Source organism: Spermophilus citellus (genome assembly GCF_964194105.1).
Source record: "Spermophilus citellus genome assembly, chromosome: 8".
Classification (NCBI taxonomy): domain Eukaryota; kingdom Metazoa; phylum Chordata; class Mammalia; order Rodentia; family Sciuridae; genus Spermophilus; species Spermophilus citellus.
Window position 1 is genome coordinate 132,131,908 of NC_138189.1, and position 27,441 is coordinate 132,159,348.

Below are 27,441 nucleotides of genomic sequence, written 5' to 3' on the forward strand. Positions count from 1 at the left end.
GGCGGGAATAAAAAAAATAGTTTCATCTTTCATGATTTTCCCCCCACTAGGGCTAATTGGCTAGGCCCTCTGTTATAACTGGAACAAAGGGATGTAAGAGAAAGCAAAGAGGAGGTCAAATCCATGAGATCTTGAAGTTCGAGACCTGGGCACAAGAAAAAAATAAATGGAGGGACAGAGGCTGAGCAGATCCAGTGCTCCAGAAGGTGCCACTACCCCCATCCCAGAGCAGAGAAATAGCATGAGTCTCAGTTTCTCCTTCTGTTCTTTGTTTTCCCCAACTATCCTCCACCCCTCCTCTCAAACAAATTTTAACAATCAACAATTGGCATAAAAGGGGAATCAGGACACATATTAGTCTCCTTCTCTTTGTATGAGTTTAACAGAATACCTTGTGCAGGGGCGGGGCGGGCGTATATGGTGCATGTCCACGTGTCTTAAAAACAGAATCGGTTCTGTTGCTTGATGTGCTAAGCAAGGTGAAAACCCTGTGCCATTCTTGTTATTTCTGAGAACCCTGGATTATTCTTTGCCATAAATGACATTCTTTTTGGTATTGCTCATAACTTTCTTTCCAGGTTAATTTCTCTAGGTGAGCAGGTAACTATATTTATAAACTGAAAAACTGCAGAGCAAGACATTCTTACTTCTCCAGGGAAACAGGATCACATTAACACTGATGGTAGTTAGCAAAAAGAACAGGTCAGAAAAAAAAAATACGAGAATATGTTCTGCCTTAAAAAATCTCTGAACCGTTGTTGAAAACTAGATTTATTCTCCCATAGGAGCTCAATGGAATTCTGTTAAAGGATAAGTTTATCTACTGTTATGAAGTTTACATTTTCCTGGGGTAATCAGGTTATTTTAGGGTAAAAAGATATTTTTGTCAGATTGAATCCAGCCCAAATTACTATGCATGCAATGCTTGATTAGTTCTCATTGAATTCTTATATCTGCATCCTGCATCAGAGATACTAGGTGTATTTCGTTTTATATACATATTTGTCAACATATGCATTACTTTTTTGTAAAGTCTCGGATTCTAGTTGATCCTGTGAACTAACTGGAAGACCTAGGGCTTGGCTCTGTTCATTTGGAATTTTTCAGTTGCTAGTTATTAATTTTTACAAGGTCTTTCCTCTTCCTATAAGCCTGGCAGAAAGAACATAATTCTTGATAGTTATAGCTCTTCCAGCAGCAGGAAATAAAGAAATTAAAGATTGTTCTCATTTCATATCCCGCTCTTCCCAAGATTCGGTCTAATTTAATGACTTCTTATTTTGCCTTGGAATAACAATTTCTGAAAATTTCCCACCAACCTGTTATTTTATAAGCCAAGGAACCAGTCTTAATTTTTAGTTTTTCTTTGAACGGTATTTGAGTTCAGAATTCAAGATTTATTTCAATGCCAGAACATTAAAAAATAAAAATAAAAAGGGGATGAACCACTTAAAAAAGAATGCATTCCCATCTCTTTTTAAGATTAGAGTTGTGGAGTTATACATAGTAGTTGGGTTCCTCCCAACAAACATACATGCATTCAAATGGACTTCAGTTCATTATCCTCTTTCCCCTCCCTTTCTCCCTCCCCTCTCGTATTCTCCTTCCTTTTGCTCCTCTCAATTTATATTTGATTAGATCTTTGTTATCATAGCCTTCCCTCCCCCATTCCTTTATTTTACTCCAGCTTCTGCATATGAAAGAAAACATTTGGTTTTCCAGTTTGGCTAATTTCACTTAGCCTAATAGTCTCCATTTGCATCCATTTGCCAGTAAATGTCATAATTTCATTCTTGTTTTTATGACTGAGTACAACTCTATTGTGTGTGAGTATGTGTGTACACATATATACCACAACTTATTAATCCATTCGTCTATGGATGGACTCATTCCATAATTTGACTGCTGTGAACTGTGCTGGTATAAACATTGAAGTGGCTGTATCACTGTAGTATGCTGATTTTACTTCTTTTAGGGGAAAATTTTAAGGAAGGGGATAGCTGGGTCATAAGGTAGTCCCACCAACAGTGTACACGTGTTCCTTTCTCATCATGCCAATACCATGCTGTTTCTGTTACTACAGCTCTGTCGTATCATTTCAGATCAGATATTGTGATGCCTCCTGCTTTGCTTTCCTTGCTTAGCATTGTTCTAACTATTCTGGGTCTCTTATTCTTCCAAATGAATTTAAGGATTTTTTTTCTAGTTCTGTGAAGAATGTCGTTGGTGTTGTGATGGCAATTGCATTGAATCTGTATATTGTCTTTCGTAGTATGGCCATTTTGACAATATTGATCCTACCTATCCAAGAACATGGGAGGTCTATCCGTCTTCTAAGGTCTTCTTCAGTTTTTTTTCTTCAATGTTCTATAATTTTCATTGTAGCACTCTTTTACCTCCTTGGTTAGATTAATTCCCAAATATTTGATTTTTTGAGATTATTGTGAATAGGATGGTCTTCTTGATTTTTTTTCCCTTGACTGAATCACTGTTGGAGTATAGGAAAGCTATTGATTTATGGGTGTTGATCTTGTGTCCTGCTACTTTGCTAAACTCATTTATAAGCACTCAAAGTCTTCTGGTGGAGTTTTTTTTTTTTTTTGGGGGGGGGGGAGAGGGGAGGGTCTTCTAGATATAGAATCATTGTCAGCAAACAAGGATAGTTTGACTTCTCTTCCTGTTTGTATCCCTTTGTTTTCCTTCTCTTGCCTGATTGTTTTGAGTAATGTTTTTAGGACTATCTTGAAAAGGAGTGGTGAGAGTGGATAGTCTTGTCTTGTTCCTGATTGTAGAAGAAATGCTTTTAGTTTGTCTCCATTTAATATTATGTTGGCTTTGGGTTTTTCATAAATGGACTTTATGATGTTGAGGTAAGTTCCTTCAATTGCTAGTTTCTCCATTGTTTCTAACATGAATGGGTGTTGGATTTATCAAAGGCCTTTTCTGCCACTATTGAAGTTGATCATGTGATTTCTTTTTTTTTGTCCTTAATTCTGTTTAAGTGGTGAATTACATTTATTGATTTGTGTGCATGGTGAACCAACCTTGCATCCCTGGAATGAAACCCACTTGAACATGGTTTATTATCTTTGTCTCTTAATATTAGAATGACAGTAGTCTGCATAAGTTGTGCGTGTGTGTGTGTGTGTGTGTGTGTGTGTTGTGTGTTTAAATCAAAAGATTAGTGTGTTTCTCACCAAAATTTTTTAGAGGAGCATTTCCTAATACAGTTGTTACAGAAATGGAACTTTCTTGAGGGGTAAGGTTTAGCATGTGGTAGATGAGAAAAACAGGCATTATATAAATCTTTAAAACATATAGTGCTATGTTTAAGATCATACACTTATATTTAATTTTCCCAAGTTATCATTTGGAATCAGACCAGGGTCCTGTGAACGTTTTATACATTATTTAGCAAAACTGAATGGAAGAGGTTATATTTCAAAACTTGATTCTGTAAGTCCTATGAAATAATGCTTTAAAAATATTTTCCTAGTGGCATAATGCTATCAATAGCATACAGGTCCATCTTGGAATGCTAGGAATATACTCTCCTTTCTTCTTGGAGATACACATTGGCTTCCTGGCGCATAGTTCATCCTGTGTCTGAAGTTGTGGGCATTCCCTTCACCAGGTCCTCTTGCGGGGGAAGAGTCATCTCCTCTCTTGCTAGATTTTGGCTTTCAGGGTTTGCTCTTGACCAGTTCTGATGACCAGTACAGCCTGGCCTTAAAGCAAGCACGGTTTCTGGCATGAGTGCTGGGGTTCAGGAGGGGAAAAAGAGCAGCCTTCCTGAGGTGTGAATTATTTTAAATTTGGGCACCATTTGTAAAATTTTATTTCCTGTTATTCATCTAAACTTTACAGTGCAAATTAAAAACATACATAAATTTGATGTAGGCTACTTTGTTGGATATTTGGTAGTTTAATATACTATTTAAAATTACATAATACTTTATATGCCTAGGAGGATGACTCATGATCATGAGCACCCAAGGATGCATTATTTTTTATTCAGTGATAATTCATATTGTTTTAGGTCTTAAATGTCTTCTCTGGGACTGGGATTGTGGCTTAGCGGTAGAGCGCTTGCCTAGCATGTGGGAGGCACTGGGTTTGGTCCTCAGCACCACATAAAAATAAATAAAATAAAGGTATCACGTCCATCTACAACTAAAAATATATATTTTAAAATGTCTTCTTTGGGTCTTTGTCATCAAGCAACAACTTGAGCTTTTTTAAATTTGAAATTTAAGGTATTGATTAGGAGAATATTCTAGTCTGTAGGGATTTTTTTGGTAGCATTTACAAAAAAAAATAAGTTGATATTCATTTTCAAGTTGCTATTATATGGTTCCCTAAAATATTTTACTTCTTCACATTAATACAGAAGATATTACTTATGAATATTATTCCTTTGGTGGGTTAAAAGTTCCTCCTAAGGATGCTATTAAGCCATCAAACACATAGTAAATTGTTTTCATTCTTTTTGCCCACAATACTATGCAAACAAATGTAATCAGATATTTTTAAGCAGAGTAAAAGGTAGTTATGCATATTTTTGAAATTGTCCCCAAAAGAAATTTATCATGGTTTTTGGTATTATAGTTTAAGATTATAAAATAACAGTGAATGATTTCATAGTATAAGGGAAAAATAGTAACACTGTTGTCTTTCCTTATACCTCTGAGAAGTGTTAACCCCACTTTTCTGTTGAACAAATGGGAAATTATGGAACATCAGTGTTCTCTGGGTCGACTTACAAGTTCTATAAAATGCAAATCCTAAAATCTACATTATTGGAGTTGTGGATATTTAAACAACAGTAAAAAAAATAAAAATAAAAACAGTTATGTTCCAATTTATCAGAACCTGCAGTTACTAATTTGTTTGCAGCATTCCATTATTTATTAGGAAATTACTGACAAAACACACCTCACTTCCATAGTGCCCCCCCACCTGCTTCCCCTTACCCATCCTAGGAAGCTTTCCGGAGTCTATCATATTAAGACTATCATGAATAGTCACAAGTCATGTAAGATTGTAAGTGAGGTTAAAAAAAAAATCATACATTGGCTTCCCTATACTCTGTATATTTGGGAATTATTTTAATACTAATTTTAAGAAAATGGGGCTTACGAATAATACTCAAATATGTAATTTCTTGAGCCAGATCATCCCATCTTTATTACAGCGGCATTTTCTATTAGTCATGCAAAATGTGCTAATTTAAATAAGCCTGTCTTGAAATATTATTCCATATTTGAGGGATTATAACCTGCATTAGGAGTTTATTTAGAATTACTTGATGTCTTTTGACTCTTGGAAACTCTATAATTTTTTCTCTTGATAGTTGTATGAATAACGTGTTGATTATATTTATTGATTTTCATTTTTTTATTCTTTTTAGATATACATGACAGTAGAGTATATTTTGATGTATTAAACATACGTGGACTATAACTTATCCTAATTTGAATCCCATTCTTGTGGTTTTTACATGATGTGGAATTTCACTGGTTGTGTTTTCATATATGAAAATAGAAAATTTATTATAAATATTTTATATTTTCATATATTTTTAATATAAGGCTGCCATTATCTACTTCACTGTGAATTGAATTCTAAAACTTAGCTTCTGTAATTTATATTTTGGAAATAAAAGCAGACAAAATTCTTTTAGCTTAATTTTTAGATCTTATCAGATTATTTTCTTACACTACAAGAGTATGGTGGAGATTTTTTCACCCATAACAAATCCTTTTTCCTAACTTTAATTTCTTACTTAAATACTTGTTAGAAAAATTAATCATCCTTAATAGGATGCCCATAGCCCAAGAGTTAATAACAAGAATAGACAAATGGGACTTAAACTAAAAAGTGTTTTCTCAGCAAGAGAAACAATACGAGAGGTAAATAGAGAGCCTACATCCTGGGAACAAATTTTTACCCCTCACACTTCAGATAGAGCCCTAATATCCAGAGTATACAAAGAACTCAAAAAATTAGACAATAAGATAACAAATAACCCAATCAACAAATGGGCCAAGGACCTGAACAGACACTTCTCAGAGGAGGACATACAATCAATCAACAAGTACATGAAAAAATGCTCACCATCTCTAGCAGTCAGAGAAATGCAAATCAAAACCACCCTAAGATACTGTCTTACTCCAGTAAGATTGGCAGCCATTATGAAGTCAAACAACAACAAGTGCTGGCGAGGATGTGGGGAAAAGGGTACACTTGTACATTGCTGGTGGGACTGCAAATTGGTGCAGCCAGTTTGGAAAGCAGTATGGAGATTCCTGGGAAAGCTGGGAATGGATCCACCATTTGACCCAGCTATCGCCCTTCTCAGTCTATTCCCTGAGGATCTTAAAAGAGCGTACTATAAGGATACTGCTACATCGATGTTCATAGCAGCACAATTCACAATAGCTAGACTGTGGAACCAATCTAGATGCCCTTCAATAGATGAATGGATTAAAAAATGTGGCATTTATATACAATGGAGTATTATACAGCAATAAAAAATGACAAAATCATGGAATTTGCAGGGAAATGGATGGCATTAGAGCAGATTATGCTAAGCGAAGCTAGCCAATCCTTAAAAACCAAATGCCAAATGTCTTCTTTGATATAAAGAGAGCAACTAAGAACAGAACAGGGAGGAAGAGCATGAGGAAAAGATTAACGTTAAACAGAGATGAGTGGGGGGAGAGAAAGGGAGAGAGAAGAGAAATCGTATTGAAATGGTAGGAGACCCTCAATGTTACACAAAATTACATATAAGAGGTTGTGAGGGGAAAGCGGGGGGGGGGGGCGGGGGGGGAACAAGGGAGAGAATTGAACAACAGCAGATGAGGTAGAGAGGGAAGATGGGAGGGGAGGGGAGGGGGGATAGTAGGGGATAGGAAAGGCAGCAGAATACAACAGTCACTAATATGCCATTATGTAAAAATGTGAATGTGTAACCGATGTGATTCTGCAATTTGTATTTGGGGTAAAAATGGGAGTTCAAAACCCACTTGAGTCAAATGTATGAAAGATGATATGTCATGAGCTTTGTAATGTTTTGAACAACCAATAAAAAAAAAATGCAGAACTGTTTAGGGCTGTACTTTCTTATGTGATAGTCACTAGCTATATTGACTTTTGAGCACTTGAAAGTGGTTAGTTTGAATTGAGATGTATATTGATTGTGAAATAAACAGGTGATTTAAATAACATACCACCAAAAAAAAAAAAAAAAAAGAAAAATAGTGCCAGTATGCTTACTTGATGCAGAGTTGCCACGAACCATTAATTTGTATAAAAAAACCCATGAAAAATGAAATAAAATGAGTTATGCTGTACACTAAAAAAAAATTAATCAGCCTACAAGTGTACTGTAAGGGTTACAAAGGACTTATTACCTATAATAAGCAAATTTCTTTCCATTTAGTATAGCTACAATTAATTAATAGTTTTGTTTGCCTAGAAGATATACAGTGGACTTCAATGTATACTTCAGAATTATTTGCCCCTATCTCAAATCTGTCTGCCATTATTTTCCTCTTTCTTCCTTGGAAATGCATGCCATTTTAAAGTACATTTTTTGACTAAACTTGTATACATCCACCTTTCTAAAATGCCAGTAAATTATTTGCCATTTGTATCTGTTCTTAGAAGCAGTACACATAAAGCATGTAACTGTATTCAGAAAGGTGATGCTACTTCCGGCTACCAGTTTTTCTAAAAGATTTATTTTTCTCCCCATTTCTTTCTTACCTGTATGAAATGTCTTCTTTCTCCATGATTCACTTTTCTTTTCCCATTGAGCACCTTGTCTTCTCTTTGTCTGGGTGTGACAAGGCCTGAACTCCTCCAGGACTCTCAGTGTGAAGCCAACTTTAATGGGCCTCAAAGTTTATCTGCCCTTGACACAGTCATCTGTACCTGCCCCCAGCTTCATCCCAGCCCGTACCAGCTGCCTCATCTCTGCTCTGAGCTTGACCCTTGCCCACTGCCCAGAAGGCCTTTCATGCTACAAACCTTTCCTTGATCATGACCTTGAGTATCTCCCTGCTGGCTGGCTCCAGGGGGTGACCTCACCTTCACCGGGTGAGCCATCTCCACCTATCATTCTTTTGGTCTGCTTCCTGCCCATGTTGGTGTCCTGGCCCTGTGGTCCTTCTCTAGTGTCTGTGTTGGGTCTTCAAAGTTGTTGCCTGTCCCTGGGAACATAACCCAGCTCCCCTGGGCTGACTCCCTCTCCTTCTGTGGCTCTTTGAAAATTATATCATCAATTTGAGTAAACTTTACTAAAGTAAGAAAAAAAGGCCAGATGCCATCTGATCTGAATGTTATTTTACTGTATTAAAAAAAGTAAATTGGTGACCATATACTTTAAAATATGATACATTTTTTTCCTAGGTATATTCCTGTATGGACACATTTGTATTCTCTGTAATTCAAAACATTTTCTACCATCTCTCTTTACCAAAGAGTAAACATACAACATGCATTGTTTCAAACACTAGGAATAGAATATTGCTCTAGCTTTCAAAATTGTCATTGCAAACAGGTGTTGATGACACAGTTTTACTAGAGGTGATACGGTGTCCTTGAAATGAAGCCAGGACATCTAGCAGTCCTAATTTTATGGCATTGAAATTAAACATGGAAAGGTTCATAATTCTTTTTGAGGTATTCTTCCATTTCATAAAATGGAAGGAGAAAGTCCAGATCGACTTATATCTTTGGTGATGGGATGTCCACATGGCATCAGATGACTGTCCTGGTCTCCCTGGGCAGTAGCACATGGCAGCAAGACATTTTGAAGCAAGATAGATCTAAGGCTCCACTGCTTCTCGCCTTTTTGCCATTAAAACCAAAGAAGTGGCCTGCCTTCTTTACTATCTTTCATCACTATTTATGGGTACACAGAAATCTTTTCCTCTTTCCACCAACCCCGGTGGAACTGCTTACTTCTGACCACTGAACAATGTCATGTTGGCTTTGATTTCTCTGCCATTTGCCTTGGTTTCAAAAACCTTTTTCATCTTTTCTTAGATCAGTTCCAAAGACAAAGGCCTAACTTTAATTTTAAAAACTTGTGACAAAACCATCTGTAATTGCTTTTAAGAATGTTAGGGGAAAAGATAAAAGTTATTTTGGTGTAAGTGAACAATTGTCTTTTTTAGGTATGAATTTTCTGAACCTTGGAAAATAATTAAATTGAGTATTAAAAATGTCAGCAAAATATGAATGTCTTTTATTTGAAGGACTACTGAATTTCACTAAAATCAAGACTATTTACTTAAATTAACTCCAAGGGTATTTACTTATACACACACACACACACACAGGCCTAAACAATAAGTGTATATAGGTATTCAAATACTGACTCCATGTTCTTGTGAGCATGTTCTTTGTTCTCCATGATTCTTATCTCATAAGAAATAAAAATTGCATTGAATTTATAACTTTCAGAATTGATTTTAGAACTTTTATTTTGATATTTCTTGCTTTGAGGAAAAGCTATTTTAAGCAGGCTTGATAAATTTTGTAAGACTGAGGAAAGTAATAAAAAATTGTTATAGAAGTTAATGTTTATAACAGATTGAGCATACTTAATAAAAAAAATTCTAAATCAGAAATGCTCCAAAATCTGAAACATTGAGTGCCACCATGATGCCCATGGTATGCAAAACTCCATACCATGAAACTTTGTTTCATGCACAAAATTATTTATTATTTGTGTAATGTTGCCATCAAGCTGTATACATAAGGTATGTATGAAACAAATTAATTTCATGTTTAGACTTAAGTTTTATCTCCAAGATACTGTGATAGTCCCAAATCTGAAACAAACCCCCAATTTAAAACTTTACTGGTCCCAAGCATTTAAGATAAAGGATACTCAACATGTGTTAATTTTTTTTTATTTTCCAGAAGGGATTTGTCTCCATTCCTTACTTCCCTGCTATTCCCTGGTACTAGATAAAGAGTTCTAAATATCAGAATTTTAGTGTGTTTTGCTAACTGGTTTGTATCATACACCTAGAACAAAGCCTCGCATATGCTCAGTGCTTAGAAATTATCTCTTTTAAATGAAAAGTGGGAGGAGACCATTGCTTCAGCACCTGTTTATTGTCATGACACACAATTATAGGCCTAAGGGGATGTTTGAAGTAATTGTCCCTATTTCTCAGTGCTAGGATAGCAACTGGATAAGGTAAGCGGTTTCAGCGAAGTAGGTAGAAAAGACATAGGCCCTGATTAGTTCTTCTTCCGTACATGCCAATTACTGGAATATATCTTTTAATTCAAATTAAATGATTAAATGTATTTAATATTTGCTCTAATAATAACCAAATTTACCCAGATCTCTGATAATGGAGATAGATTCCCTCCCCCCGCCAATGCCAAAATATGTATGAAGGATGGATAGTGTGCATGAAGGGGTTGAGAAGAGGCAGAGTAATCTGGAATATTTTTTTCCCCTTATTTTCCCTAAAAGTAGGGTAGAGTGTAAGGTGTCTAGGGAAGAGGTAGCTAAGGCCATAAGCAGGATGGCTTATGCAGCAGCCTGTTGGTCCCCACGGAGCAGCACCCACTCAGTGGCTCTAGGTTGGGTGCATGTGTGCACAAAATCCTAGCAGGCAAAGACGGTCCTTCTAAAACCTTAGGCTTTAAATGTTTTTGGAAGAACAAAAATCAAACTTCAAACGCTAAGAAAAACAAAGACCCAAAGAAAGTACTTGGAATTCCTTTATTGTTCTCTTCATGCCAAGTCAGGAAATGACCAGTTTGGTTTATTAAAATCATTTTTGGAAAAACTAACATTTTTCATTTGAAAACAGTGAAATTAATCGGAACAAAAAACCCCGACACATGTAAAAATAATAACACCAGTGAATACAGGCATTCCATAGGACTTCCAGTGTCATAGTACAATTCTATTTTGAGGAGTGGCAGTTCTGCTCAGACTCAGATATGAAGTCCATAGAACATGGTATCCTATTGGAAGAAGTATTAGGACATGTCATTAATTATCTCATAGATGTTGGAGTGATCTTCTCTAAACCTTTCACACCTAAATTCCTAAAAATAAAAAAGAAAGAAAGGATAAAGCAATTCATCATTTTTATCTATCTGATAAAAACTCAGTATAAGGGAAGTAGAGGAGAGGATGAAAGTCTCCGAGATCTCTCCATTCAGGTCATGCACAGCAGTGATACCAGCAGCACTGAGCTGGGAGATTGCAGGGCAATACCAGTGGCAATGGAAATGATTATTTAGAATGCAGGAAGAGCCACTCAGGGAGAAAGCTGTTTGAAGTTTTGATTCATTAATTAAACTTATAAAAAGAAGCCTTATTCTCTTGCTCAAAACAACCACAATGAATCATGTTTTACATCAACTTTATAAGAATGTGGCAAATAAAAAACGTGGAAATCGGTATCTTAATAATTGAGGTTCAACATCCATAGGGAGGTCCAAACCCCATCACGCTTCAGTGACTCACTCCATCTGTATGATTGTCTAAGACTGTATCTCAGCATAAAGATAATTCGTAGGCTGGAGAAAGAGTTATGTTTTACATATACACAGACACACACACAAATGTTTTCAAAAGCAAAGTCATTGAAAAACACTAAGGAAGGGATTCAGTTGTAATCTCCGTAAAGCATAGTTTATAAAATACTAACCTGTAGATCAAATGACGAATTCATGATTTCTTCCAGGGATTCTGAAAAACATACAATGTGTGTGTGTGTGTGTGTGTATCTGCAGTCACACATGTCAATGATTAAAATGTGGTAACAACTTTTTAGTAAATATATTTGGTTGTTGTATTAACAGCCAATGATTGGCATATACATGCTCAACATGTGTTTCTGGAAATGACTTGGTGTTAGAATATTGTAGAAACTCTGTGTATACTCATGTGAAAAATTGTTCTCAGCGTGGTTTTATGTCGAAGATAACACCCCTGAACATGGAAACTCTTTCATAAACAGGTGTGGAATGCTTTTCCCATCAACAGGGCTTGTGTATGCATGTTTTTCCCTCAGATTTCCTTCCCTACCTAATCCTAAGTGTTGGTTTTCTGTGGGTTTCCAGCAAAGATTCTCCTTCTTCTTTACTTCAGCTTTTTCACGGGTAGGCTCATCCACTGTTCCATGAAGAAATCCCGAGGCTCTTGTCATCTGTCTGGGGATAACCTTTATGTTCCGTTCCAACCATTCTCTAACTGAATGTGTTCTGCATGCTTGCCTGATCCAGTGGTCCTGAGATATTTATCTAGTTCAGGAGACCTTTTTGTTCTCATTGTCTACATTCTACATACCAAAAATTGGGATCAGTCAATTTGTTTCCTTTAACATGATAGATTTGTTGTACCTGTTACTCTTCATTTTCTGTACCATGTTCTGGGTCTCCTGCCAGATGCCTCTCAGAATCCGAACTGCCTACTCTGGTGTCAGAGACCCTCTGTGATTTGGGCCATTTCCCATGCTGCTCTTAGAGCGAAGTTCATGGAGTTCTGGACCCCAGTGTGTTTTGCCACTCTCTGGACTTGTTATTTTTCCTTGGCAAAGTTCCATTTTTTACCTCTCTACCCTCTCCAAAAAATTTAAAAAGATAAAAATCAAAGTCGACTGAACCATCACAATACTTGAATCTTCGTCTTCCAAGGTGTTAATATTCTTATGTGACTTGATTCACATGTCAGATCATAAGCTGTGCATTCATTCTCTAATTCCTATCTTCAGTGCGTTATGAACTGTGGCTTAGAAAGATGAACCTTATTTAGCAATGAATTATCCCCCCAAACATTAATGACTCATTTATCACCAAAGAACATCTCAAAAGAAAATGCACCATAAAACCACTCCCAAATATTCCCCCCAAATAATAGGAAAATTAGAATGAGCTTCTTCAGGTTAAATATTGTGACTCAAAATATAGGCTTTTCAAAACAAAAGGAAACAAAGAGGCTTCCTTTCTTTTTTTTTAAGCATGTTTTATGTGTGGGAAAAATCAAGGATTTCAGTACCAGTAGTTAAAGGTGGATTATGTTTTTGAAATGTATTTTTAAGAATTGATTGTTCTCCAAAATCTTACGTTTCTTAGATTTTATGTCTATTACTTTACATAAAGGTGTATGCATTTGAATTTCAGTAATGATTTATTCTACTGATCAAATTTGACTACTCTCAGTCTAGCCCACTGCAGATACCAGAGAGGGCTGGGAATTTTTGTGTTTTTTTTTGGGGGGGGTGTTATGGTGGCAGATACCGAGGATTGAACTCGGGGACACTCAATCACTGTGCCATATCCTCAGCCCTTTTTTGTATATTATTTAGAGATAGGGTCTGAGTTGCTTATTAGTGCCTTGCTGTTGCTGAGGCTGGCTTTGAACTTGCAATCCTCCTGCCTCAGCCTCTAGAGCCACAAGGATTACAGGCATGTGCTACTATGCCTAGTGGGGCCAGGATTCCTAGAAGAAATACTCAAATCTATATAGACCCAAACACTGCCTGTGCAGTGAATAAACAATTTGACTATTGTAGTAGTACTCTTTAAAAATATATTTCTGCCGGGCATGGTAGTACACACCTGTAATCCCAGTGGCTCAGGAGGCTGAGGCAGGAGGATTGCGAGCTCAAAGCCAGCCTCAGCAAAAGCACAGCACTAAGCAACTCATTGAGACCCTGACTCTAAATAAATATAGGGCTGGTGATGTGGCTCAGTGGTTGAGTGCCCCTGAATTCAATCCCCAGTACCCCTCCCCCAAAATAAAAATGTATTCCATAAAATCTGTGCTGTTGCTTACCAATGTTGTACATGCTTATACAAATTAAAAGCAGTACAGAAAAAATATTTAGAAAGGTTAAAATGACCTGTAACTCTATCAACAGTAATACTGATTAATAGCTAGAATTTCAGTAACACCAAATACTGGGCCCTGTTCTAAGCATTCTTAAACATATTGTGTCAATTGACGTGCATCAGCCATGATGGAAGACAGATGAGGGAACTGTGGCACAAATGGTTAAGTGAACCTCATAGAAATTCCTCCCCTTTTTCCTGCAGGTAGACTGTCATTTAACATGATTGCCGTTACATTACTTACAAATAGTAACATACCATCCTATGTGTAGGTTCAACAGTTATCAGGTGCAAAACAAGCCCCCAGTTCTCAGTCTGGTCATTTCCAGCTGCACCTATCAGCAGTACCACCATCCATTTTTTCTTGAATTCCTGCTACTATTACCTGCTTTAAAAAAAAAAAAAAATCCCTGCAGCAGCTTCTTCTCACTGTCTTTACCAGTCTCAGCCACATCCTCTCCTGCTTGGGTAACTGCAGAAGTCTCTTTAACATGTCTCTCCGTCTCTCCATTCCCAAGGTCACTCACTCGTGAATCCCATTCTCCCTGCAGCAGCCAGAGTAAGAGTTTTAAAGGTTAAGTGGTTCTGGCTGCCCTTCCCTTGGCACACTTCGAGTTCACATCACTCCTGATGGTCCTCATAATAGACGCTACCTTTTCTCCATGGCCTTCAGACCCTGCAGCCCTGCCTTGTTCTTGGACCTCATGTCCTGTTGCTTCTCATCTCCCTTCCTCCTGCTCTGACTGCGTTGCCATCACATTGCCCTTGCTTCTCTCTCTGGGAAGTGTCCTGTTCATTCCTGTCCCAGCGCCTGTGCCTTAGCCCTTCCCTTTGGTTTGCTGTCTGCACGTGGCTGGTTGCTGGGTCATTTCAGTCTCCCCCACCTACCTAAGGGATCCTGTTCTTCAACCCCCCACCTTCTCTCAGTCCCTGTCAGTTTCTTCCTCGCACTCATGGCTGTGTGAAATTGTTTTCTCCTCTCCTCCCACAGGATACTCATCTTCCATGAGGATACAGACTTTCTCTTTCTCATTTACCTAAGTGCCTAGAACCATGGGGCCCAGGCAGACCTTCCATAAATAGCTCAGTTCATGACTTACGTACACACCCCCGTAAGCAAGGATGGTTACTGATATGTTCTTCACAGAGTTCTCCAGATTCTCGCTCTGCTCTCGATAGCTGAATGATTGCATGGGTTTCTGACACATGAAAAAATAAAGAATGTCAGCAGGGGGTGGGCAGCCATGGTAGAGCTTATATCTGATTACATAATAGTTCAGAAGATAGATTTACTGGATTTATAATGAGTAATTTTAAGAAATGAGATGGCCAGGCGCAGTGGCGCACACCTATAATCCTAGTGGCTCTGGAGGCTGAGGCAGGAGGATCTTGGGTTCAAATCCAGCCTCAGCAATGGTGAGGCACTTTTGTTTGCCACTCAGTGAGACCCTGTCTCTAAATAAAATACTAAATAGGGGTAGGGAAATGGCTAAGTAGCCAAGTGTCCCTGAGTTCAATTCCTGATACCCATCCCCAACCATTGAAAAAAAAAAAAAAAGAAATGAGGCAGTGTGACATGAGGGATTTGTGATCATTGACAGCAGATGGGTCATAGCAAAATGGGAAAGATAGTTTTACGTTTCGTGATTGCTAGGATGACATAATGCATTACGGATTCTCAGCCAGTTTCTTGTTATTTTTTGATCAGTAAATTTTTGTTCCCCTGCACAATTTCTTAGTGCTGAGTACCCAACCCTTTCAGGGGAACAGCCTTGTGTTTTTGATGGATGGCTCGTGCCACCCTCCCAGACGTCACCCAAGTCAGTATGAACCTTTGATTAATCTTTTCAATCTCTTTACTGGGTGATGAGAACTATTATATTTGGCACTGAAAATGGTGGCAGCTTACTTGTGCTTTCCTAAGAGAGACTCTCTTCGTAAATGGAAAGATAATGTTCACTCATTTCTGCTTTATAATATTTTAACATTTGTATGCAATACTAAGAACTACCTTTGTCTGCTAATGATAAACTTCTTTCTGTGAACAATGCTTCTTTGATTACCAAGACCAAAAATGACCAGTTTGAGTAGTTTTTCCAGCTCATCAATATTAAAATATTTTTAGGGGGTAGAATAACATTTAATGCATACTTCTATACAGAAATTGTAGTTAACATTGGCATAACTGTGATCCTATAAGATGCGAGAAAAGATTCTAAATGCTATATAAGTAGCCAATCTAAAGAGAATAATATTTTTACATTTTTATGCTTGGTCCAGATCAAACAGTGGTTCCTGACTATATCTTCTGTTTTATTATCTTTTTTAAAAATCATTTTTTAGTTGTTGATGGATCTTTATTTTCTTTATTCATTTATATGCAGTGCAAAAAATCGAACCTAGTGCCTCATACATGCTAGGCAAGTGCTCTACCACTGAGCCACAACCCCAGCCCCTGTTTTATTATCTTTAATTTGAGCTTTAAACTCAATTTGGATTAAACTTTTTCATAAGAAACCATCCCATTTGTCTTTTATACCTTTTGCACCTTAAAAGGATCCTTTGCAAAGGATCTTAAGAGATCATCAATTCAACCTCTTTATTTTACAGTGAGAATTTTGACTCAAAGAAGGGAGATGATTTTAAGGTCTTACCAATAATTGCTGACCTGAAACAAGAAACCAGGCCTCTTTACTGAGGCTTCTCTCCATCTTTGACCCCTGCATGTCTGACCCTATGGTGTGAGACTCACATCCTATATGAAACTTAGTAAGTAGATTGCACTCTAAAGGTGAATTTTGACATTCAAAGCTCTCAATACCCTCTGTGTTTTGAACTGTGTCTAAGAATTGTGTTCAAGATCTGCCCCTCTATTCCTCCCTCCCTCCCTCTCTCCCTGCTTTCCTCTCTCCTGTAAAATGTATAGATGCATTTGTCACAACTGGATGCATATAACCTCCAACCATGGGCCATCTTTCAGTTTCAGAGGTAGATGATGAGATATCAGTAGAGATTAGAATTTCCAAAACCCATCCACACTTTGTGGTCTGTCTCTTGTGTTAGGAAGGTATGTGTTTGTGAGGCAGCTGGCAGAGCTTTTGAGAATAGTCTGTGTCTCTGGTTTTCCCTCCTCTGTGCAAAGCTAGATGAACCATGTGGGAATTGAACCTATAACATTGGCCCTATCAATATACCTTCTGTAAAATTGCCCTTGGTAAATTTATGTTCTACTGTAATGAGATTATGAGTGTGATTTCATTCATTCAATAAATAGTACCAACCTAGGGCTAGTGACAGTGGTAGCACAGAGATCCTTATGATAAGTATTTGGCCTTCAAGGGATTAGGGTAAGCACCCAGGTCACTAATGCAAGGGCAAGAGTGAGGTCTGTTCAAGGAGAGCTGAGGACTTGGGAGGAGGGGGAGTGGCCTGCTGTAGGGACATCAGGCTTTCAAGGATGGGTAGCACTTCTGCTTGCAGGAATAGGGGAAATGCTCAGCTGTGTAAATGGTGGTTGACCAAGATCTCTTAGAAAGAATGTTGGCATGTGCTGAGCATAAGGCTAGACATTATGGAGAGACCCTGCAGGAGAAGGTCCATTAGAGGAGGAGCAACTTAGACATCCTGCTGGGGCTTTCCCTCACCCTGGCATTGAGTCAGGGCAGTTGAAGGCCTCTGAGCATGGGCACAATACAGTCAGAACTCTGCAGCATCAATTCCTTGGTCAGAATGAATTGGAGACCCAGGAGGTTAGAGACAGGGAAACACCCTTAGGGTGTAACAAAGGCCAGGACCCATATTACCAACAGTGGAGTGCAGAGAAGGGATGGGAATTTGCAACGCTGCAATGAGCAGGACTTGGTAGCTGGTTATGCTGAGTAGTTGTGGAGAAGATTAGCAATCCCACTCCTCTGTGGCTTTGCATTCCATAGTTTCAGTTACTTTTGGTGTGAAAATATTGAATGAAAAACTTCCTCAAAATAAACAATTCATAAGTTTTAAAATGCAGTATGATGGCTTCTCAGGAAATCTGAAATGTAGTATAATGGCCTCTCAGGCAGTCTTGTTCCACCATGCCCAGGAATTGAATCATTCCTTAGTACAGTGTGTCCACAGGTATATGATACCCATCTGTTAATCACTTAGTCAACTCACTTACCAGACTGGTTATCACAGAATCACTGTACTTATGTTCAACCCCCCCCCCATTTTACTTAATAACAAACCTAAAGTTCTAAAGTAGTGATGCAAAGGAGACACCAGGGAAAAAATATTTGAAAGGACAGTTGTGTGGCATTATTGTAGGGTATATGGGAGAGAACATTGTACATAGAGAATGTGAGGGTTCAGTACATGATACATGGTTTCAGACATCCATTGGGCATCCTGGAACATATCCTTCATGGATAAGGAGGGGGCCAATTATGTAGGGTTTGAGACTGGGTAATTAATAGGTGGCAATACCTTTCAGAATATCAAGATCTGGGAAAAAAGAAGATAAATATGGTTTTGAATACTGTATGTTTAAGAAGCTTATAGAACATAGAGGAGAAAACATGAGATTGTAGGGAGAGGGAAAGAGTGGAATGTTTATGGTGATTTGGAACATCTTTCACCAAGAGAGCCATTTGAATCTGAGATAGTGCGTGAGCTCATTAGGGGATAGTGTCGAAATGGGAAAAATGATGGCCAAAGTAGAACTGTGAACTTAGTGATGGACAAGATGAGGAAGAGCCTGAAAAATAGAGATGTTGGAGATGGGATAAGAAAGGATCTTGTAATATCATTGGAGAGACAAACCAAAAGGCACATCCAGGGCTGAGGTTGTGTGGCTCAGTGCTAGAGCACTTGCCTGGCATGTGTGAGGCACTGGGTTCGAATCCTCAGCACTGCATAAAAATAAATAAATAAAATAAAAAGATGCATCGACAATTAAAAAAAATGCACATATAGGTGAAGTTGCCATCTTGTCATTGAAAGCTATTAGTGAATATAAGGGAAACAGAATTAATATTTGATTTGGTTTTGTAAACGTAGTTTTCCTTTGTATTTCATAATTCATCTGTAACTCTCCAACTGGTTACAAACAAATTGCATTTCTTTGCATGAGGACTGCAGGACTGCAGTAGACATTGGAATTCATGGCATGGTGGGTCTTGCAGAGACTGTGGTGAGGATGCCAGTTATCTGATCACTAACTCAAGTATTGATTGAGTGTACTGTTAGTCAGTGTTACTATAGCAAAATACCTGAGATAATCAACATAAAAGGAAGAAACGGTTAGTTTTGGCTCACAGTTTCAGAATTCTCTATCCAAGTGACCAGCAGGGTCAAATGGTAGAGCAGGACATCATGGCAGGCTGCATGGTGGAGAAAGCCTGTTTTCCTCATGGAAGTTGGCAAACAAAGTGAGCAAAGTGAAGAAGAGCCAGGGCCCCAATATTCCCTTAATGGACACACCTGCAGTGACCTAACTTCTTCCTATGAGACCCCACTTCTTAAAGGTCCCACCAGCTCCCAAAATGCTGGGGACCAAGCCTTTAACACCTGGGCTTTGGGGGACTTAAGATCCAAACCATAGCAGACACCTACCGAGTACCCAATACTGTTTCATGCATGGGAAACAGATAAGTGCATAATGCATGGAGATTCTAGCCCATGCTGAATTTGCTTTCTTGTGTAGATAAGACAAATAATAAACTTTAGCAAATAGATATCATGTGCAATAGAGAAGAGGTGTTTCTGAACAGGAAGTCAGCAAAGGCCTCAGAACCATTTGAATGAAGGTCTGAAGGAGATGAGGGTGTTGGGGGGGGGGGCTGTGGATGTCTGATGAAGAGGGTCAGATGTGCAAGGACCCTGACACGGGATCCTACCTGGTGTGTTCAAGGACCAACAAGGAGCTCAGTGTCACTCAAGTGGAGAAGGCCAGAGAGAGGCGAGGGAAGGTGCAGAGGCCTGACTGTGCCCCTGTGGTCTGCAAGTATGAGGAAAACTCTTGAATGGATGTGAGCAAAGGAATAAAGGGATCCTTCTGTCTGCAGTGGCGGGTGAGGGAGCAAAGAGAAACAGGAAGACCAGCTAGGCAGCCTTGGCAGAGTCCCAGGTCAGAGGCGTGGGCAGCTGGGACTAGCGTGGTACCAGAGGAGGTTGTGGAAGTGAGCAGAGCCGAGTGCACTCACTCTGAAGTGAGGTGAACAGAATTTAGCAGACGGGTGTGTTGTGTGAGAGGAGGGGAGGATTCAGGGAGGAGTCTAGATATTTTTACTCTGATCAACTAGAAAGAAAGAAGGGTGGTATTAGCTTGCTGGGGCTGTTGTAACAAAGGGTTACACGCTGGGTGGTTCAAACTACAGTGAATTTATTGTCTTGTAGTTTTGGAAGTGCTAAGTCCAAGAGGAAGGTGTTGGCAGCATTGGTTGCTTCTGAGGGCTGTGACAGAGAATCTGTTCCGTACCTCTCTCCTCCCTTCTTCTGGTTTGCCAGCAACTTTTGGCCTTACTTGGCTTCTGGATGCTTCTCCAGATCTCTGCCTTCATCTAAACTTGGCACTGTGCTGGGATCTGTGCCCCAATTGCTTCCTTTAGTAGGGTTCATCCTACTCCAACATGACCTTATCTCAACTAATTACACCTTCAGCAACCCTATTTGCAAGTAACTAGGTCACATTCTGATGCAATAAGGTCACATTCTGATGCAATAAGGTCACATTCTGAGGCACTAGGGGCTGACTTTGACCTATAAATTTGGAGGGGACACAATTCCACCCACAATAGTTGCCACTAACAGAGATGATGAGGTCTGTTAGAGGGACAGGTTTGGATGCAGGGAGAAGATGAGCAAAGTTTTGGACATGTTGAGTTTGGGGTATATATCAGACCCCCAAGGGCAGAGGCCAGGTGGGCTATTGGATGAACAGGTCTGAAGTTCTGGGCAGGATTCTGAGCTGGAGATAAACATTTGGAAGTCCCCAATATATTAAAACCAAGAGACTGGATGAACTCACCAAGAAAGTTAAGTTTGGATAGCAGAAGAGAAGCGTTCCAGAGATTGACACTAAGAGGCGAATAAGTATTGGGACCAAGACCAAAGCCCACAAAAATGTTAAATAAAAATCCCACATATGCTTGCCATTGTGAGAAAGCAATTACATTTTAATGATGATTTTATGTTACATTCTAAACATTTACGAAGTCTCGGCGCTGCTCTGTGAAGTGCGCTATGACAGCCGGAGCGTGGATTGAATTTTACCAGCTAATATGTTGAAGAAGTTACTGGTGCTGAAATGGAATGTTTTGAATGCCATAAAAAAGTCAAAGGACACTAATAAAAATAATAAAGTGCACTTTTCTCAGAAGGAGAAACAACTTTGGAGAACATTGTTTTGGTCCTTGATTTAAGAAGTCGTTTGCTAGAAAGGCCGTCACGGTACAGTGCTCTGAGCGGCTGCGTAGTTTGTTCCTTCAGCTATTGCTGGGGAGAGGGTAGTTCAAACATTAAAATTGTTTTTAAATGTTTACATTAACATGATTTTACTGTTTTAGCTAATTTGGGGAGCAGAAGTCAGTGCCATTACAAGCCAGTAGGCCCCTTGGTGGTTTTCTTTTTTCCATGTGCCTGCTGTCATCCTCAGAGGCAGAAGCACTGACAGCCAGGTGACCAAAGTTTTCTGAACGTGTTCAGCTCGTATTTTTTGCCGATCCATTGCCCCCCCACCCTGCTTCCTCTGCCTTCTTTCTCTGTCTGGCGACCACCTAGGCAGACTTGAAGGCTCAGCTCAGCTGTCGCATTTGGGCAAGTATTTTCTGACTTCTATATTCCCACCCTTCCCAATATGGAGAGCTGAACTGACACCGTGCCACCAAATGACCCTGCAGCCCAGCACTTACCATGGGAGTTTGTGCCCCCACCACCTTGGTGGCAGGGACTGGATTTTTTTAAGTATTTATTTTCTCTGTATGTTGCACTGGTCCTATTGGTAAATATTCAATAAATGCATGCGAACTATTTAATAAATGCATGTGAACCATAAATACGAACTTTGCCTGCTCAGTGCACATCACCGAACTTTGATTTCTTATTACAATACAAAACGTTTTGTTTGGAGTGTACCATTAACTAACATAGTAATGTGTCAAATATTTTGAGAAGACCCCCTTAAAGAGGATTCAAGCAGATGGTTGCTTATAGGGTTACTTTTGTCCCTAAAAAGCTGTTCCCCGGCGCCCTCTACTTTCTTCCATTGAAAGATACCTGGGATGTATGGGTTTTTAGTTTTGTAATGATTGTGTCCCTTCAAATTAGTAAACAAAATGAGGTAAATGGAACATATCCAGGAGCTTGGAGGGTGAGATTGCTGGCAGTTGTGGCAAAGGAAAACAATTAATGGATTGTTTTGGAAGGGGGTGGGTTTTTAAAAATCAGGTATAATAAAGATCAATAATGAGAATCTTCAGTGAATAGTGTTGAAAAGTATTGTAATAACTCTTTGGTGTCCAAACAGAAGGATGGCAGATACTATCATGATGATTTGGCGCAGGAGTCTTCTCACTGACCTTGGAGTGCCAGGAAGCATGGTTTCTTTCTGTATGAGTGAGATGGGTGGAGATTGTATATATTCCCAATAATAGGAGAGGGCAGGAAAGTGTTCACATCTGAGTATTGCTCCTCTCTCAGTGCTGGGATAAGGCTTTTCCAGGCGCCATTTTTGATGTCTCCCTCTGATGGACTTTGCCTTCATTCTGCTGAGTCACATAGCATGTGGCCCCAGCATCCTGAATCCATGGTTGGAGCTTGGATTATTGACACATTTGGAGCTAAGCTGAGCAGCATATGAAATGTGCCATTATAGTTTAGTTATTAAATCTTGATTTCTTTCCCCAGCTCTACTTTACGAAGTGTTTCTACTGGATCCTCAAGACCTTCCAAAATATGTTTGGTGTGTGGGGATGAGGCTTCAGGATGTCACTATGGGGTAGTGACCTGTGGCAGCTGCAAAGTCTTCTTCAAAAGAGCAGTGGAAGGTAAATGTTCATGTGGGTGTTCCTTTTTCGCATTCTTTCTTGTGTGTCGTTGACCCGCACAGTTAATATTACAGTGTTCTTGGGAAATTCTTCAAAAAATATTTTTGATGTAATCTAACCCATAATGAATAGTAATAATGTCTTATCTAAAAACTACCTGGAGATTTTCCACTGAGCAATATTTAATGGGCCCGATTCAAAATTGCAAGCAGAGATCTACCAGACAAAAAGGCTGTGTTGTTTTTGTTTTTTGTCAGAGTTTGTTTTTCAGTGAGACTTAGAAAAATAATTCTGTGTTACTGTAAACTTAATTTGCATGATCCAGAATAGCATTTTTACTAGACACACATAGAATACAGCATCTCTGCCTTTTCCAAGTTTTCTTATAAATATGTGTGTTTCTGGCCATTGAAAACGTTCAATATTGGGATCCAGTTTGTGATTTTTACAGACCAACTATTCAGACTCCCGGCCCCCGTCCGAGTCCTACCATTATTCCCACTGAAGATTTCCAAACGAGTAGATTAAGTGAAAAAGTTGATTTGAGGTTTACCCAGTATATTCAGGCTGGCCTTTGCTTCTATTCCAAATAATTGCACTTCTTAAGTAGGGATAGATGTTTTTCCCTTCCCCTACCCTCACTTATGAGTAATTAATTAATATCACTTAGGCTACAAGGCTTTATTGATGTCGAAAGCTATGAATATGTAGCAGTGGAAATATTACTGTGTCATTGATACTTAAGTTCACTTAAGAGCTCTACATGAAGACCCCATAAGGTTTATTTCTCAAGGAATTTTTCTGAAAAATAAAGTTTTCAGAGACTCAATCAAAAGCAACCTGAGTGTTTCACCTTTGTTTTTTCCAGAGACCACAAGGTATTGTCCTTGATTCTGGGATACAAAAGCCAACCAAGTAATTCTTTCTTTCTTCTTGGGATTGATTTTTCATTATTCAATTGATATTACTTTTTTTCATTGTTTACACTGCTGATTATTTGATAGCCCTGATACACAGCATTGAATTTGTAGTTACGACTCTAATAATTCTTTCCCAGATATGGGCTCTTGGTTACAGGTGGCAACAAATTCAACATAAACTGGCTTAAGTGCCAGTGGAAATTTGTTGGCTCAGGTACTGGAAAGGCCTAGTGCAGGCTTGGCTTCGGCAAGGCTGTAGTATTCAGCCAGGTCATTAGAACTCAGTCCCCTTCTCTCCATTGCTTCCCTTTGTTCAGGCTCTGTCCTCGGGAGGTTCACTCATGATGCCGAGACAGCTACCAGGTCTCCATAAGTAAGAGGTTTTCTGCTTCTAGCAGTTTCTTTATAAGTCCCCAATGGAACCACCTCAGGTTGAACTTGGCCCACATGTCTAATCCCTGTGGTGGGGGACACAGTGAGGGGATGGACTAGATCTGGCTGGAGTCAGACCAGACCTCCTGAACCATCTAGACCCGAGAGGAAGGGTGTTTCCCCTAGGAAAACAATGAGTTCTGTTATCAGAAGGCTGGTTTTCCAACACCAGGAAAAGTCAGTTTCTAAAAGTACTGAAGTCAGTCTGTGTTCTAAGGCAGGTCCCTCTTTCTCTCTTGCCTTAATTACACGATTGACTCAGTAGAAGATAAATAGATGAAATGTATTTCTGGCACCTTCCTAATCCCATCTTGTACCTTCCGGTACAAGAGCTCTCCTTCCTAGAGTCACTCATTAGTGAACAAATTAAGTGATATGTAAAAATAGGGAATGAATTAAAGCAAATTTTTTTTCTGTGTTTGTATAATTATGCCATAATGAACCCCAATACTATGTATAACTAAAATCAACTAATAAAAATAAATAAGTTCAGCACCGTGGGGCAGGACATTCTGGAGTGGGCAGTGGGAGCCTCCACATGAGCCAGCTGCCCCCACCTGTGGATCAGCCTCATGTCAGGGCCCACACTGTGACTCTTGGTGGAATCTGCCCTTCTCTGCCAAAGCAAAAGGTTTTCTAGACATTTTTGCTTAGTTTTTTTTTTGTTTGTTTTTTGGGGTTTTTTTTTGTTTGTTTGTTTTTTGGGTTTTTTGTTTGTTTGTTTTTTGGGTTTTTTTTTTTTTTTTTTTTTTTTTAGTGTTTTTTCTTTAAGTACGTGAAACAGGAATTGCTTTTGTAACTCGGAATTAAATGTGGAAAAGCCCATAGGTAGAGGCATCATTTTCCTTCTTTGGAAAGCTGTTCAATCTCTGGGGGATTTTTAAAGATTTTTGTTAATATAGTTTATTCCCTATTTATTTGGGAATTTGAGCTTCAGCATTTGTCTACGTGAAACAAGGCTACAGATTTAAAATACAAACATCATGTGAGTAAAAGTCTGCTTTGTTTTTATATTGGTATATTTTGTGTTTGTTTACTGTTCTATCCCATGTGTGTGAGAAAGAGCATATAAATAGGGGAACAAAAAGGTTCCGTGTGTATCTTAGGTTTTGGAATTAGCATTGTGAGACTTTTAATAATACATTATGTGGCTTGAAGCACTTATTTTACAAAACTACATCAGGGTGATTTTTATTCCCATTTTCCGGATGAAGACATGTAGGCTCAAGCCCAGCCAAGTAATCAATTCAGAATCATATGGCCAAACGTGGACCCATGCTGAGTCTTGTGACTCCAATCATAGACGCAATCTTACAGCCTAAGAATTCTAGGTCCTGCAGTATGTTTTACCATCTCATTCTCGGGTCCGTGAAACTTCCATGCTGTGTTCATCTACTCATGTCTGCTGGGTCATGATAAAGGAAGCAATTTAAGCATTGTCGTTTGGTACCCTCAGTATGTGTGCACATGTGTGACTGTGTGTATAATGCCTGGTTTCTGTTCTCTCAACTAAAAGGCTCAGGAGTCACTCTAGTTAAACTGGGCTAACTGGGCTGCATGAAATAACCACACAAGCGACACGAATACCTTTTTCTTTGGGGTTGCTGTGACGGCTCCTCTGACCTTAAGGGTCCGCAGAAAGAGAGAGAGAGAGAGAGCACGCGTTGACCCCTTTTATTGAGGAGAAGCTATTCAAATGAGGCAAGGGGTCAGGTTTCAGGGGGCTGAGTCTATCTTCATGATGTCCACTGTCAGCAGGTTGGCTGACACCTGGGTAGGCCACACCCAAGGGCACAGTAAGAGGAGGGGACACACACAAGGCACTTCCATGGAAGATTCTATCCTAAACAGGGCAAGGGGTGATATTACAAAGGAACAGGTGAGCATAGCTTTACCCAGGGGGCTGTAGCAAGACACACCCATTTCTGTGACTGAGCGCCTCAGCACCCAGCTGGGGAGTGTAACTCAGTCACCCATAAGGTTGGCCTCCCACAGTATAACATGACATACATGTGTATGCATGTTGGAGTATTTGACTATTTGGCTTTCTGATTTCCCTGCCTTCTTAGATTATAATAGGGCATTCCCAACAGAAGTGGGTAGCGGTTGCTGAGATGAGGGAACTCGGGGTTAAAGCTAAAAGGAACTAAGAGCACTAAGGAACGATGTGGAGATGATCACTACAGAGCAGACCAGGAGGACAAAAGCAACAGCCTAGTCTCTGAGTTACTGGCTTGAGGCTTTATGCTCCTGAGGAAGTCACACTAAAGCTTGCTGTAATTGCATAGTGGTGACTATAAATCATTTTTAAAGTGTAAGCTATGTGCTTTGTGTTCTGTTTACCGAGATGTACGTGAGTGCTTTATTTCTTCTTACACATTTAATATAAAGACACTTGGAGCGTTCCTCCAGAGTACCTTAGTAATATCAGCTAATAGCCATATTAGCATACTCTGTGAGTGGAAGTTTCTAATTTTATCTTTTTAACTTTGAATCATTCCAAGATTTTCAGGACCTTTCTGACTTGAAAAAGAAAATGATAAGTTTTTAAATATATTTTAAAACTTTATTTCCCCCTCATGTTGGAAACTGGACTGGCTCTAGAGTCAAAAGACCTGGTTTAAATGTATTACAACACTCACTAGATGTGAGATTAAGGCAAGCTTAATCTGGGTCTCAGTTTTTTTTTTTTCTATAAATGGGAAAAGTAATATTGCCCTGTCTTAACATTGTTATGAAAATATAGTGTAAGTACAGATTTTAGAAATTGCAGAGTGGAATCAAAATATTAGATCATTATTACTCTCTAAGAACAAATGTGAAGTTCTCTGATAATGTCTGTGCAGAGAGACAGGGTGAATGATAGATTGCACCGCTAGGTCCTAGATTTTCATTTTTCTTTATTAGATCATCATTTTTTTCCCTTAAATATGATATTCTGTCTCTAGAGCTGCCCTTTGAGATGGAAATATCCTTCTAGATTAGCAGTTCTCAATGACGTAAGAGGGGTGATTGAGAGTTTATGGAAATTTCCTGGACTGGCTTTTCCAATCTTGACTGGACTGTCAAGATTTCCTCCCATAATGGGCCTCCTTGCTGAGTGGGAGCATTCGCACCTTTGGGAGTCACACAGTTGAGATGATACTGAGAGCTACCAACTAGACTTTTAGCTCTTGTTATAA

The 27,441-nt window shown here is 39.0% G+C and overlaps 1 protein-coding gene across 1 annotated transcript in view; it reads left to right on the forward strand.

Moving 5' to 3' along the window:
* The window catches only part of NR3C2 (nuclear receptor subfamily 3 group C member 2), a 317,712-nt gene that overhangs the window by 143,219 nt on the left and 147,052 nt on the right, over positions 1-27,441 (forward strand). The window contains exon 3 of the mRNA XM_081302992.1: positions 22,768-22,907. Within this exon, the coding sequence (XP_081159118.1) occupies positions 22,768-22,907 (140 nt within the window). The remainder of the gene's footprint in view (positions 1-22,767; positions 22,908-27,441) is intronic.